Consider the following 13,057-nt stretch of genomic DNA (forward strand, 5'->3'; position numbering starts at 1 on the left):
GGCCCTCCTCTGGACCCTCTCCATGCTGTCCACATCCCTCCTGAAGTGCGGCGCCCAGACCCTCTTCACCCCCCCACTACACACACACACATCCCCCACACACCCTACATCCCACATACCCCCCTCACACACAATAAAAAAGATTAAGACCTCATTTTGAGCTATTATGCAATTGCCTCTACATACACTATGCAAACATATGTAAATCTGGAGCAATATATTTTTCTGAAATAAAATGAAAATATGCTATAGTAGATGTTTGATTTTTATAATTTGGATTTTTTTCCAGTATATAATTTGGATTTTTTTCCAGTTCCAAGTTGGCAAACCCCCCTCTCAGAAGGAGTACTTCTGGGGGACAAGGGGAGGGACTTCTGGTGGCAAAGGTCAGGGGTTAGGGGCTGGACTTCTGGTCCCAAGATGGCAATCAAGGGGCAGCACACCTGTCAAGGGGCATGGCTACCGTTGCAGCCTTCGACAGCTCACCAAAAGTTAAGTGGCCCTCCAGCCAAAATAATTGCCACCCCTGCCTAAATGGGTACAACTTATGCCAGTAGAATTTTAGCCTGATTCTTTCCTGATCGGGTGGAGTTACCCTAATCTGTGTTGTCTGTTCCTTTTTAAAAATACCTATATAATCTCCTTTCCACCAGTCTAAAAGTCATCTGTTCAGGACCAGGGAAGATGGCCACAAGGTGGTGGCATTCAAACCTCTGTTCATCTCTGATGTTTAAAGTGCTTCTCTTTTATTATGGTGCAGTAAATTCCCTCTTTACTTTGATGCCAAAAAGGGAACAAAAATGTTATTTTAAAAGATTTTCATTGCAACTGTAAACCAGTTGTGCACTATATGCTAAGCTGAACAAACTGCTAGGACTGTGGCAGTTATGTTGTTTATATCATGGTGGTGCTTGGAGGTCCCATCTAAAATTGGAGCCCAGTAGTGCCAGACACTGTGCACACAATAGTGAGAGAGAAAACTTGCACCTAATAAGGTCTTACAATGAAAATATACAGAGTGGAAGAATGGAAGTATTATTATCCCTCTCTTACAGATGGTCAATTGTGGAAGGAATCAAATAACTTTTCCAAGGTCATACAGAGCTAACAGCTGAAAGCATATCTAAGCCCCAGTCCTGTACTTTGCCTATAGACCCATTTTTCCTGTCACAGAAAACTTCACAAGGTTAGGAATCAGAAACTTCCTCAAACCTCTCAGAACCATACAAATACAAGTGAGTACCTCCCTTCCCTCAAAATGAAACCTAGCCAAATTTATATAGCCAAACCATGCATCAAGGCCTGATGGGGCCTCTGAGGCCTGCAGATTCTGATCAAGGTATCCTCCTTTTCTCCACTTCAAGTACTACAGCCACAACCACGGCTCGATCTTGCACACTGACAACAGCAGCAGCAGCAATGGGAGTCTAACTCCTGACTTGAATTGGAGCCAGATCAAGTCCATAATTGGAGTCTCATAAGTTATCAGCATGTCAGTTTGGCTGGAAGAGTTGCAGTTGCTTAGGTTTGTCACTGCTGCCTGCATGGACAGATATAGGATTTTGAAAAGGGGAGTGCAGATGATACAGTACATCATCCCATATAATGCAACACATTTTTCTCCAGTTAAAAATAAATGAGATGTTTTATTAATATGCTAGGGGCTTAGGGCTATATAATATTGAAAGCAAAAAATAATGCAAATGCTGTTTCATTAATCCTGTAGTCCTTAGAGCTAAATGTACACCTCTTTTTCAGATTCATAAAACAGTCTAACTTTCTTGAGCATCTTGGTAGTGTATCCAGTGCTTTACTGAAAGTTATTTCCACACCTGAGTTAACGTTCACCTGAGTTAATGTTTTTAGCTATAGTTAAAAACAGTCTGTGAGGCTGTTAAAGGAAGCTACATTACCAGGAGCAGCTAGCAGACAGCAGTATTGCCAAAGAAAGGATAGTTATATTAGTGGAACATCAAGACTAGCAAAAAGGAGGAAAAGTTGTTAACACCTGTGGAATGAAGTGTTTAGAAGAAATTAGGTAGATTACAATAAACCATAAAGTCAACTCAGTCTCTCACTGTTGCCTGAATAGAAATGCTGCTGCTGCTGACAGGCTGTTGATTTTAAACCTAGTTTGAACCAAGAATCAAAAGCAGGGTGGGGGTGTAACTGCACCACCGCACCCCCTGTGGATCCTCCCCGGGCTGCCTGTGTAGGTGTGGGCCTAATATTTCTTGGTCGCCTAGACACTAACTGTATCTGTATTTGGAGACTAACTCCTGATTCCACAAGGGATTACATATTAAGTATGTGTACTAAGGGTGTGCAAAGTGGGCCCTATTTGATTCAGATTTGGCCTGAATCAGGGACAGTGATTCGATTAGTTGATATGGATCACTGTCCCTGATTAAATTTGGCTGAATCTGAATCTGATTTGGAGACTCAGCGATTCAAACATAGACACAGCTTTAAAAGTTTTTTCTACATACGCTGAGGTAGCAGGCATGGCTTGTGATCGCTATGATGCTGGGGTTCATGGAGCGTCCCACAGAAGTGCAGGGGGCCCTCCACGTGCTCAGTGGTGAACCTGAAGGTGGACCGGAAGCACTTCTGGTCCACTTCTGGGTCTGCCCGGGAGTGCACTGGAGGTCCCCCTGCACCTTCCTGGCTCAGCGATTGGCTTCAGGGGGACTCTGGGTGCCCCCCCAGACCCAGGAGGCACAAGTCACCAAGCTGGCGGGTCAAAGGGGAGCCCCCAGCACACTCCCCAGCAAACCCAGAAGTGGACCGGAAGTGCTTCTGGTCCATTTCTGGGTCTGCTAATGAGCATGATGGGGAACTCCCCGTATTTCTGTGGGACACTCTATGCACCCCAGCATCGCAGCCACCTGCTACCTAGAGGTATGTAGAAAAAGCCTTTAAAGCTGTGTCTATGTCCAAATCTCCAAATCTTTCTGAATCTATTGGAATTGATTTGGCGGGTTCCGATTTGAGTCAGAGAGATTAAAGGGTCTTTTGATTCGATTCAGATCTGGAGATTTGGTCACCGAATCAGGCTGAATCTCTGCCAAATTGAATCAGGGACTGAAGCTTCACACAGCCCTAATGTATACATTGAAGACAATGAGGCTAGGTGCAGAAGTTACACTCAGAAAGTGTTTTACAGCCATAACAGGACAGACAGACATGGCACATAAAACACTTTAAAAATCATGGAACTCCTTCCAAATTAATCCTGGATGGGTGTGTCCTAATCTAAAGCACTTTCTGTTTGAGCGCTTTATCAAATGTCTGTGCCAGATCCCACTGAGGATTAATGTAGAGCATGATCACTGCCATCCCAGACAGCACTGTGCAGGGCTGCTCTAGCCTTAGGCAGACCTTGTTTGCTCTGCCAAGCACTGGACTGGCCTCACTCCCCCAGCTGTCACTGACCCAAGTCAGTTACAGCCTCTGAAATCAGTCCCACGTGCAGCCTAGCTACGGTTGGGGAAGGAGGGTTTCTGTCCCTGCAGGCGTCAGAGCTCTGTAGCATAATGCAACCCTGCTGAGTGGGGAGGGGGTGCTGTGGGGACTTATTGTCCATCTAAAAGTTTTGTTCTTATTGACACTTGGTTTCTGTAAATGGAAAACGTTCATAGTTGGTAGGGTCGGAAGGGACCTGAGCAGATCATCAAGTCTGACCCCTGCCATGGGCAGGAAAGAAGGCTGTTCAAAAGAGATTTCTACCAAGATTGTAGTAAAAAGATGCTGAAAAGGATCATAACATATCGAATGAGTTCTATATAATGTATGCTGAGTGCCTCAGAATCTTTGCATTCCAATATGTCTTTTCAACCAGTTTACAGATGAGAAGTAAGGCTCAAAGAGTTTATAGCAGAATAAGAACTTCCAGTCCTAGACTAACATGATCCCCTGGCCCATCCTTCTCTCAAAGAATCAGCTTGATATCCTTTCCCACATGACACCACCACCCTGAAGTATACCTAAAACATTGTATTATTTTGGTTATCTACCATATTTACTCAAATATAAGATGAGGTTTCCCCCCCTCAATCAGGATGGGGGAGAAAGCCCCTCATCTTATATTCACATATCAAGTGGAAGGGGGAGCAAGTGGCTGCTGCAGCTCTGGCCCTGATCCAGGCTCCAGGCCAGAGTCAGAGTCAGATCCACAATAGCTTGCTTCCCCTTCCCTCTGCCATTTCTGCCCCACTTCCCCAACCCCATCCCCAACCCCTTCCCACCCCCTTACTGCCAGAGCCAAGCTGTGCCTGACTCTGGCTGGGTTCTCTCCCAGGCAAGGAGCCAGTCATCAGCACCAGTACTGCTGTTAGGCAAGGGCTGAGTTTCTGTATGTTGTGCTCTAGGATGGAGCAATTCAAGCAGTATCAGAGAGTAAAGTGGGGGGAAGGTGGGAAGGAGAAGACGCAAAAACTGAAGAGTTGGTGAGGGGGGAAGAGGCAGAGATGAGGGAGGGTCAGAGGCTCTGGGAAGGTGGGGTTCGAGGGTGCAAGTGGCAGGGGAGGCAGGAAGGCTGCAGGGGGAAGAAGCAGATAGGTAAGGGACCTGATCCCCACCCTACTTTCCCTGCTGTGGCAATGTGGGAAGGGGAAGATTGAAGACAACCCTCCAGTACTTTTCTACCTGGAAAATTATAACAAATGTATCACATTTTCCACATATAGAATCAAATTACTGGGGGGTCATTTTGTAGTCAAGCAAATATGGTACTGGTTGCCAGTGAGACTCTCCCATTCAGACTGCGATTCACTTTCTGCCATAATGGTCCTTATTGACTGCTGACTTCATTCTTTCCATCTATCTTATACTGGGTCTCTGAACCTTACTAGCTGAACTGAACAACAAGGCATCACTACAAGACTGGCAAATATACAAATGCTTTTTGTGTTTGTGTAATTGACCTTCAGAGAGCTGGTCTTGTTCCTGAGAGGGAGGGAGTTGCCTATTTTTCTACTGAGCTTTTGTTCTGCTGCACCAGCTGAAAATAATGCCCAGGCTGAGAGACAGAAAAAGAAATTAGGTCTATTTTATCTATGCAGCTCTTGATACCAACAGACACCAAATCTATCTGAATGTATTCTTTAATCAGTAACTGAGCAACTGTATCTATAGCATAGAAGCACAAGCATTATTCAGTGGACAAAAGGAAGAGGTCACACTGCACTTCTGGAAGTTCTGGCATCGATTCTCCAGCTGGCCAGGATATTAGGGTAATGCCCCACTCCATAGGTACTGAGCTGGTAAAGCACTTAAGTGTCTGCCTAATGCATGAGTACCCCACTGACTTGTGTGAGACTCATGTGTTTATCATTAAACAACTTCTTAAATGATCAGACCCTTTACAGTTCCCTTTAGGAGCTTTCAGGACCTCTGTTTTCTATTCTGTTTCAAAGAAGGCACTTCTGGCAGCAGGTGGGCAGTGATGGTGCTCAAATTCAGTACTGCCCCAATGAAAAGTGTGTCAGTTGCCATGTGTAAAGGGAAGGCATCTATTAATTATATATCTTCCAGCCAGTTGCCAATACCGTATAGCTTATGTCTGTGATAGGATCAAAGCATCAAGAGCTACACTTCACATTACTAAAGGAGATGAGGATTTTAATATTCAGCTTCAGCAGCAGCAGAGTTGTTGTACACCAGTAGCATTTCTTTGACATACTGAAGCTCTGTACTTGCATGAAAGGAGTATATGTAGCTGGCTTTTTCATCAACTGCAACTTCTACTCCCTGGCTTAGGGCAAAGGAGAGGCATGTTAGGCTTGTGCCAGGGAGAGGAGGGAGGAAGGCTGCATCCCAAATTTCAGTATGGATACAGATGTTCCTTAGACCCTTCAAGCCTTCTGGCCCTGCCTACATTACTAGGCTGTTGCCTTCATAGCTATGGCAGCAGGGCTTCCTGGTGGAGATGTTATATATCAACACAGAAGGGTTGGGGTCCCCCATCCCCCTTCCCCCATAGACTTAAATGCACAAATACCCCAAGAAATACAAGCTGAACTGGCAGAAGGTCTCTTCTGTTGGTATAGCTACATTCATACACTGCGTTTTGCTGGCAAAACTGTATCTGCAAGGGAAGTGACTTTCACAACCCCCTGACAATGGATCGAGGAGTTATAATTTTCAAAATAGACATCTCTGTAAGATAAAATTTGGGCCTAGGAGTTCTTCAGTGAAACAAATCCACTTGCATGTCAAGCAGTATTTTTCAGGCTTTACCTCCTGACTTTTATATCTAAGTTCCCTGTTTGCTCTAACAGTATGCTACAACAATGCATGTGTTGGAATACTTAGGCTTCATATAGTTGGTATCATTAAAAATAAATGTTACCAAAGCAACTTTTGAAAAATGCTGTGGAATTGCAATTGGATTACAATTAATCACTTACGTGTATCTAGCAATGTCTGGAACCCTTATTATAAACTACATTATTCATGTCTGGCCTTATTGTTAGTAAAGACTGCCATCTGGCAGCTGCCTAGGGTTACTACTACTCTCTGGCAAATATAGTTTCATAGTTATAGTTTCATAGTTAGTAGGGTCGGAAGGGACCTGAGCAGATCATCAAGTCCAACCCCCTGCCATGGCAGGAAAGAGTACTGGGGTCAAACGACCCCAGCAAGGTGATTGTCTAGCCTCAAACGACCCCAGCAAGGTGATTGTCTATATTTGTGTGTAAGTGGCAAACATATTGGTCAATTCTCTCATTTGCATATGGGAAACTCTATCTTACGGGTTGGCAAAGTTTTTGAGCAGTGTCAAAAACACCCACAACCTCAACTTGTACGATGCTGGCGTGCCGGGGCGGATAGTGGGGGAGCCGCAAGGGGCCTGATCTTTGTTATGGCAGCACAGTCTAGGCCCCTTCCCTGCCATCTGCCCTGAGGCATGCATGCTAAATACCTTCGTGTGCCATGCACTCGTGCTGGGGGTTACCTACCCCTGCTCTACCCTGTTCAGTTTGTAGAATATTTTGGAATACGTTTAGCATAGTAGCATTGGTCTCTCACTTTTCATTTTCTGAAGAGAATGGTGGGGATTGCATTTAACCTATGGACTTTGTGAATGATACATTTCCTTCAGCACTCTGAAAACTCTTTACTTTCTTTTTCTTGGTGCACTGGGGCCTGTGGCCAAGATCCTTGCCACCCTGACATCTTTTGGTAGTTTGCCTTCAAACTGAAAACTTCACAGTATAAAGGAGTCAGAGGTTTGGTTTTGTTTTCCAAAACTTCTCATCCTGCCATTTCACATAGTTCCTTTCCACTGATTTGGGTTCCGCTTGCTAGAATTCCTGGCATGACTCAGGCAGGCAGGGAAGGATTTCACTTTTGACTGCTGAGCTCTTTTCCCTTTCATTTACTCTAAATCTGAACCTAGCAGTGATGTCTGAGGCAATCTCTGTCTCTGGAAACATGACAAATGAATTTGGCTGATACCAAGATAACAGGGTTTTCAGAGGAAGATGAGCCTGGTATTTTGAGAATCCCTCTGGCCTGCAGTTTAGCTCATAGAATTAGGCATCCGGTGAAATCCGTTCCTTTTCTTCAGAGCATATACTTAAGTGCTTGGCAGAGTTTGGAACCTCAAGGGTAATTTTTTCCAAAGCCCTAAAGGTCTAAAGGTATATTTACATAGCCTCTGTGCCAGGGCTGGAAGCATCATGGAGAAAGATTACTCACCCATTAATGCCCAGAAATTATGCAGGGTAGGCAGTGTGGGGCTGCTACTCTGCCTCATTTCTAGATGTAGCTGTGCCCTAAGGGTCACAATTAAAAAAAAATAACTAATAAGTTTATGTGCCTGGATCTTTGGGTACAAAATGTAAGCCACCTTGGGGGCTGATTTTCAGGATACTGGTGCTCAGCCCTTCCTGAAGATGCAATTCCTTTTAGATGTCTTAAATCAAGACTCCACCCCTCTCTGCCCCAAAATTGAGATGTCCTTAAATCACAATTCACTTTTAAAAATCTTAGCTTAAATGTAATTGAAAATAAAATTTTCAGAGGTATTCAGTCACAGAGAGGCACCTAATTAACCTAGCTGCGTGGCCTAGAGGGGAGTGTGCTGACTCCTGGCCCATAGAGTTACAAGCCCAAGCCTGGGTGTATGCCCAGGCTCCTGGCTGGACCCCCAGGTCCAGGATTTTTTCAGGGGCTGGACTCGATGATCCTCCGGGGTCCCTTCCAGCCTGCATGTCTATGAAATCTGACTTAAGACACTTATTAAAAACTGGTGCTAAGTGCCCAAACCATTAAAAATGGGATTTAGGAGCATAAGTCACCTAGACACTTGAAAATATTACCTGAAATGCTTAAATTAGAGCTGTGTAGCATTGCTATGTTTGGTTTTTCATTTTTTATGTTATGGAGGAACGGTAAAAAAAGGTGAGTGACAGAAATACTTAGTGCTTAGAATGATGCCCAATTTCATAGTCTGTCATAGATTAGCCAATCATATTCTATTTTTCCTCTTTATCTAACCAGTAAACGTGCTGTTTGGTATGACAGCTTCCATATGAACATATGCCCAGAATGCTTCCTAGAAATACCACCAAACAGTGATAGAAAGAGGTAAAAGGTAAAAAGTGGAGGGTTTACCTTGGGAGTCAGATGTCAGGCAGGTTGTGTGTCATAAATCCAACGTCTATATTTAGTCCATGATTTTTTTGTATCCAGTAGGTTGATACAGTGAAGTTCATAGGCTAGTCTATGAAAGTTGTTTTGTAAATTCCCTTTGAAGATTAGAACAGAGATTGAAGAGAGGGTGGTTTTCTTGTGAGAAATGTGCCCCCACCAGTGTTTGGGTATTCTTGTCTTTGATAGATTTTTGGTGTGCGTTCATTTTGGTACGCGGTTGTTTGATTTTTCCTACATATTTTCTATTAGAGCATTTGATGCACTGGATGAGATATATTATGTAACCCAGGTGGCAGCCCAATAGTTGCCACCCCTGCTCAATATCAGGGATGGTGTGGCAAGAGTGGGGCAGGGCTTCCGACCAACACCAATTTACTTCCCAGCTGGCCCCTGCTTCCCACAGAGCAGCCCCTGTCCCAGGAAGGTCTAACACTTAACTGATTTAACTATTTACATTTTATTTACAAAACAAAAATAGGAAAGGTTATTTACAAGTGAACTTAAATGGCATAACCAGAATCACAAAACAAACCCAAATGCATTTGTCAGCCCTTGACTCAAGAACCGCAGGTCGGGTAACTGGCAGCTTTCAGCCACTGCTGAGATGCTACCACAAGGAAGCAAGATGACCACTCCCAGCAGCTCCCACAGGCTTCCCAATAAGCGACAGACTGCAACAGGTTAAGCTTTTCTGGTCTGCAGCAATCAAATTGTATCAAACCCCAACCCCCTCAAAGAGGCTGAAGGGCGACCCTCCGTGGCAACCAAAAAGGCAAGCAACAAGCAACAGAGTAGGCTCCTGCAGAAATCAGCATGACCCAAGCACAAAGCTCAGGGACTCCATCCAATGACAATCAGCTGCAGAATAAGGGACAGGACTGAGTCCCCTCTGGGGCAGTCAGTGGCAGAGCGCCTGCAGCACAGGCAGCTCCCAGGGGTCGTTGCTCTAAACCCTGCTCCAGATGACTGGCCAGGTGCCCCACACGCTTCACAGCTCGCCAGCCCTGCTCCAAGCACCGGCCCGCGCCCCAAGCTCCTGCGGACCCTCGTCCTGGCACTCTGCTGCTCTTCAGGATCCCAATGCCTTGCCTGCTGCTGTCCCGCTTCCCCAGGGAAGGGAAGGGGTTTCCTCAACTCACTGGCCCAGCTCCCTGCTCCGGATCAAGATGCCGCCTGTGCTCCTGGCCGCTGCTTCTTTTCTGCAGTGAAGTGGGGGGCCGATTGCCACCCCTAGCCTCCAGGACGCCCAGCACATCTAGCACACTGCAATGGGGCCTTGAGGCACCAGGTCTCTGCCTCAAGCCCTGGCCACTGCTCCCTCTCTCCTGCAGGGCTGGAGACATGGCTGACTGCTGCTGCCTTCTTCTCCCAGGGCCTTCAAAGCTCTTCAGAGGGGTCTCTCTGCTCCCTCTGCTAGGTCAGCTCACCCCAACTCTTCTTAGGCCTCCTTCGTTGTTCCCTGGAGTCACTGTCAGCAGCCCTACACGTCAGTTCGGCTACTGCTTTTATCCCCTCCGGCAGTCCCTCCCTGGCTTGCAAACTGGCCACTCCAGCCATCCCTCTTCCATGCAAATGAGGGGATTGAAAACCCCTTCCCCAGTTATCTTTCCTGCTTGGTGCAGGGGACTCGACCTGATGATCTTCCAAGGTCCCTTCCAGCTTTACAGTCTATGAATCCTATGAACCTTTCAATTGCCTTCTACTTTTCCACAGGGCAGGGCTCCCCTGCTCCACTCTTGGGGTCACTCAGAGTTCACCAGCACTGTTTCTAGCCTAGGGTAAGTATCTCAAGCCAATCTGGTGAGTCCACATTGGCAGTCTAGTTACGATTACATTTCTGGAGGTGCAGGTGTAAGATCCAGGAATGCTGATGGCGATGTTGTGGGGTGTAGTAATTGTGGGGGTGGTGGAGATGTGTTGGCAGGTTTTACATTTCTTGTCATGGCATGGTGTGGATCCATTCAGTGTATTTTAGGCCATAGGAAGTTTGCTTCTGGTGATGAGGTTGGAGAGGTTCGTTGCTTATTTGAAGGCTAGGATGGGTGGTTCTGGGAAGGAAATACACAAGTGAACTAGCACAGAGAATGCGACGTGGCAGGCGAATAGAAGAAGGAGAGATGGTGGAAAAGGTAAAAATAATCAATTCAGAATAAAGGGAAAATACCAGTGATTCATAATAATGCTCTGGGAAACAGTAAACACAAACAATTTTTAGTTACCTGAAACAGCACATGCCAAATATTTCAAATTTCATAGACATTGGGGCCGGAAGGGACCTCAGAAGATCATCGAGTCCGGCCCCCTGCCCGAGGATCAGCAGGGGTCATAGGATCCCAGCAAGATAAACATCCAAATTTCTCTTGAAGGTGTTCAAAGTAGGTGCTTGAACCACCTCTTGCGGCAGGCTATTCCAGACCATATATTAACATGTGAATGCTGTTGTCCTTCTAGGGTCACTGGATTCACCCTTTCAACCTCTCACTGCACCCTTTTGCCATGCTAACAGCTCCCAAAGCTGCAGAATATGCCTGGAAACAAAGTAAGCTTGTTTCACCTTATCTCACTTGAGGGCTGTCCAGGGGGTTAGGCGTTTAGAAACCTAAAGTCTGATTCCTGCTTTGTCACTCATCTGCCCCACAACAGACAAACCAATTCTCCATTCTATTGCCCTGTCCATGGCACAGAAATAACGATGCTTATCACCCTTTGGAAAATGTCCCAGGATTTACAGATGAAAAGTACTGTGAGCCTGACCCAAAGGTGATGGTGTCCACAGGGAACTTTCCTACTGTAATTAATAGACCTGACTTTGTAAATGCAAAGAATTATTAAAGATAGAGCATTCCTTGCTGGATTATAATTTAACAATGGCATTAAGTTCACTGCACAGAGGATTTGTCTTTAATACCTTTTAAGAAACATCATAGCAACCTTGAGCTTGCAGTTGATTTTGGACTTCCATAATAGTCAGTTATGCAGCAGGTCACAAAAGATACCATGGTCCTACTTCAGATACAGCAAAAATGAGAGGATACTACAAGCGCATATCATGTACTAATCTAGAATAGAAAGGCTATAAACCATTAGGAAATTCTTCAGGGTGAAAGGTGGAGGCACTTTATAAAGTGACAATGTCTTCTTTTCAAGGTGTCAAATTTAAAAAAGCAGCAAGAAAGACCACCAACAGTACCAGCAGAAGAAATAAGAAGGATGGTGAGCTACCAGAATCTCCATCTTCAGAAAAGCAGCAGGAAGGCAAAGCAGGTCTAAAAATACAAACTAGAGACAATTAGGAAATAATTCCTTCAGCAATAGGATATGCTAGCACATATCAAACTGTCCTGTGAAGTCCTTGGAGGCTTTCTTGAAACTACGTGCAATGGAGGATTTTTAAGGAGCATTAGGAGTTGTTATTATAATTATAATTATATGAGAGAACGATAGCATTAATCATGCATTTGATTTTGTTAGTTCAGTGAAAATCCTACAGTTGCCTGACAGTATATGCCAGTTCACAGTTTGCATTTCAGTGATATTCTGCAGTATTCATCTAAAATGTATTTGTTCTGGCATACATTCCATTTTACAGAAGTCATTCACTGGAATTATCTATAGGACACAAAGTTGCTTGTTAGCTAGTTTGTTTAAAAAATGAACAAATTCTTCCACTAAGTCATCACTAGAGTCACACTAGTATAAAACTACCCTTAGTTTCGGAAGCAACTTAGAGTAAAAATCTTATTTGATCTAGGTCTCAATTGCTCTGTTTCCACTGTGCAATCAGGGTGAATGTGGTCTTCATTGCTAAACTGTGTTTATTCTCAAACAGTTGAATGCTTGTATCATGCAGGGATCCAGAACAGAACTTAAACAAGAAATCTTTTCAGAGGACTCTGGGACAAGTCAGGTTACAAAGAATGAAACAGAAATATAACAAGGAGGCAACAGGCCTGTGGACCATGACCTGTAACAGAAGAAATTAAGACCATGTTCTGCAGTGCAGTTCATTTTTCCTGCAGTGCTGCAAGAGGTGGTCTTGTTTCCTAGGGGTATGTAGAGCTATTTGGGGAGTTTGGGGGAGGTTAGATCAGTTTAAAAAGGCCACCCAATCTAAGGTAAATTAGGAATGGAGGTGGGGGCAGGAGGCAAGCAGGATCTGCAGGGGGCTTGGGGAGGGATGAGGGGGTTCTCCCCCCGCACTGGGACTGGGGGCTATTTTTAGCCCTCTGATCCCCAACCCTTAGATTAACAACCTCCCCTGGCAAACCAATCCCCCCCATCTCACCTGCCTTTCCCCTCACCCCAACTTACTTCCTTGGCTCCCAGCACCAGTGAATGCTAGTAAAAATGGGAGTGGCTTGCAGGATGTGGGGGTTGGCAGGCTTGAGGGGGGTGG

The 13,057-nt window shown here is 45.1% G+C and overlaps 1 protein-coding gene across 1 annotated transcript in view; it reads left to right on the forward strand.

Annotated features, from left to right (window-relative positions):
• CUNH2orf80 (chromosome unknown C2orf80 homolog) overlaps positions 1–12,763 on the forward strand; it is a 26,317-nt gene extending 13,554 nt beyond the window's left edge. The window contains exons 6-7 of the mRNA XM_019522895.1: positions 11,113–11,200; positions 11,809–12,763. Coding sequence (XP_019378440.1) covers positions 11,113–11,200; positions 11,809–11,954 — 234 coding nt within the window. The 3' untranslated portion in view covers positions 11,955–12,763. The remainder of the gene's footprint in view (positions 1–11,112; positions 11,201–11,808) is intronic.
• Positions 12,764–13,057: the final 294 nt, after the last annotated feature.

This window comes from Gavialis gangeticus, unplaced genomic scaffold (genome assembly GCF_001723915.1).
Source record: "Gavialis gangeticus isolate Ggan-Ray unplaced genomic scaffold, GavGan_comp1, whole genome shotgun sequence".
NCBI lineage: Eukaryota > Metazoa > Chordata > Crocodylia > Gavialidae > Gavialis > Gavialis gangeticus.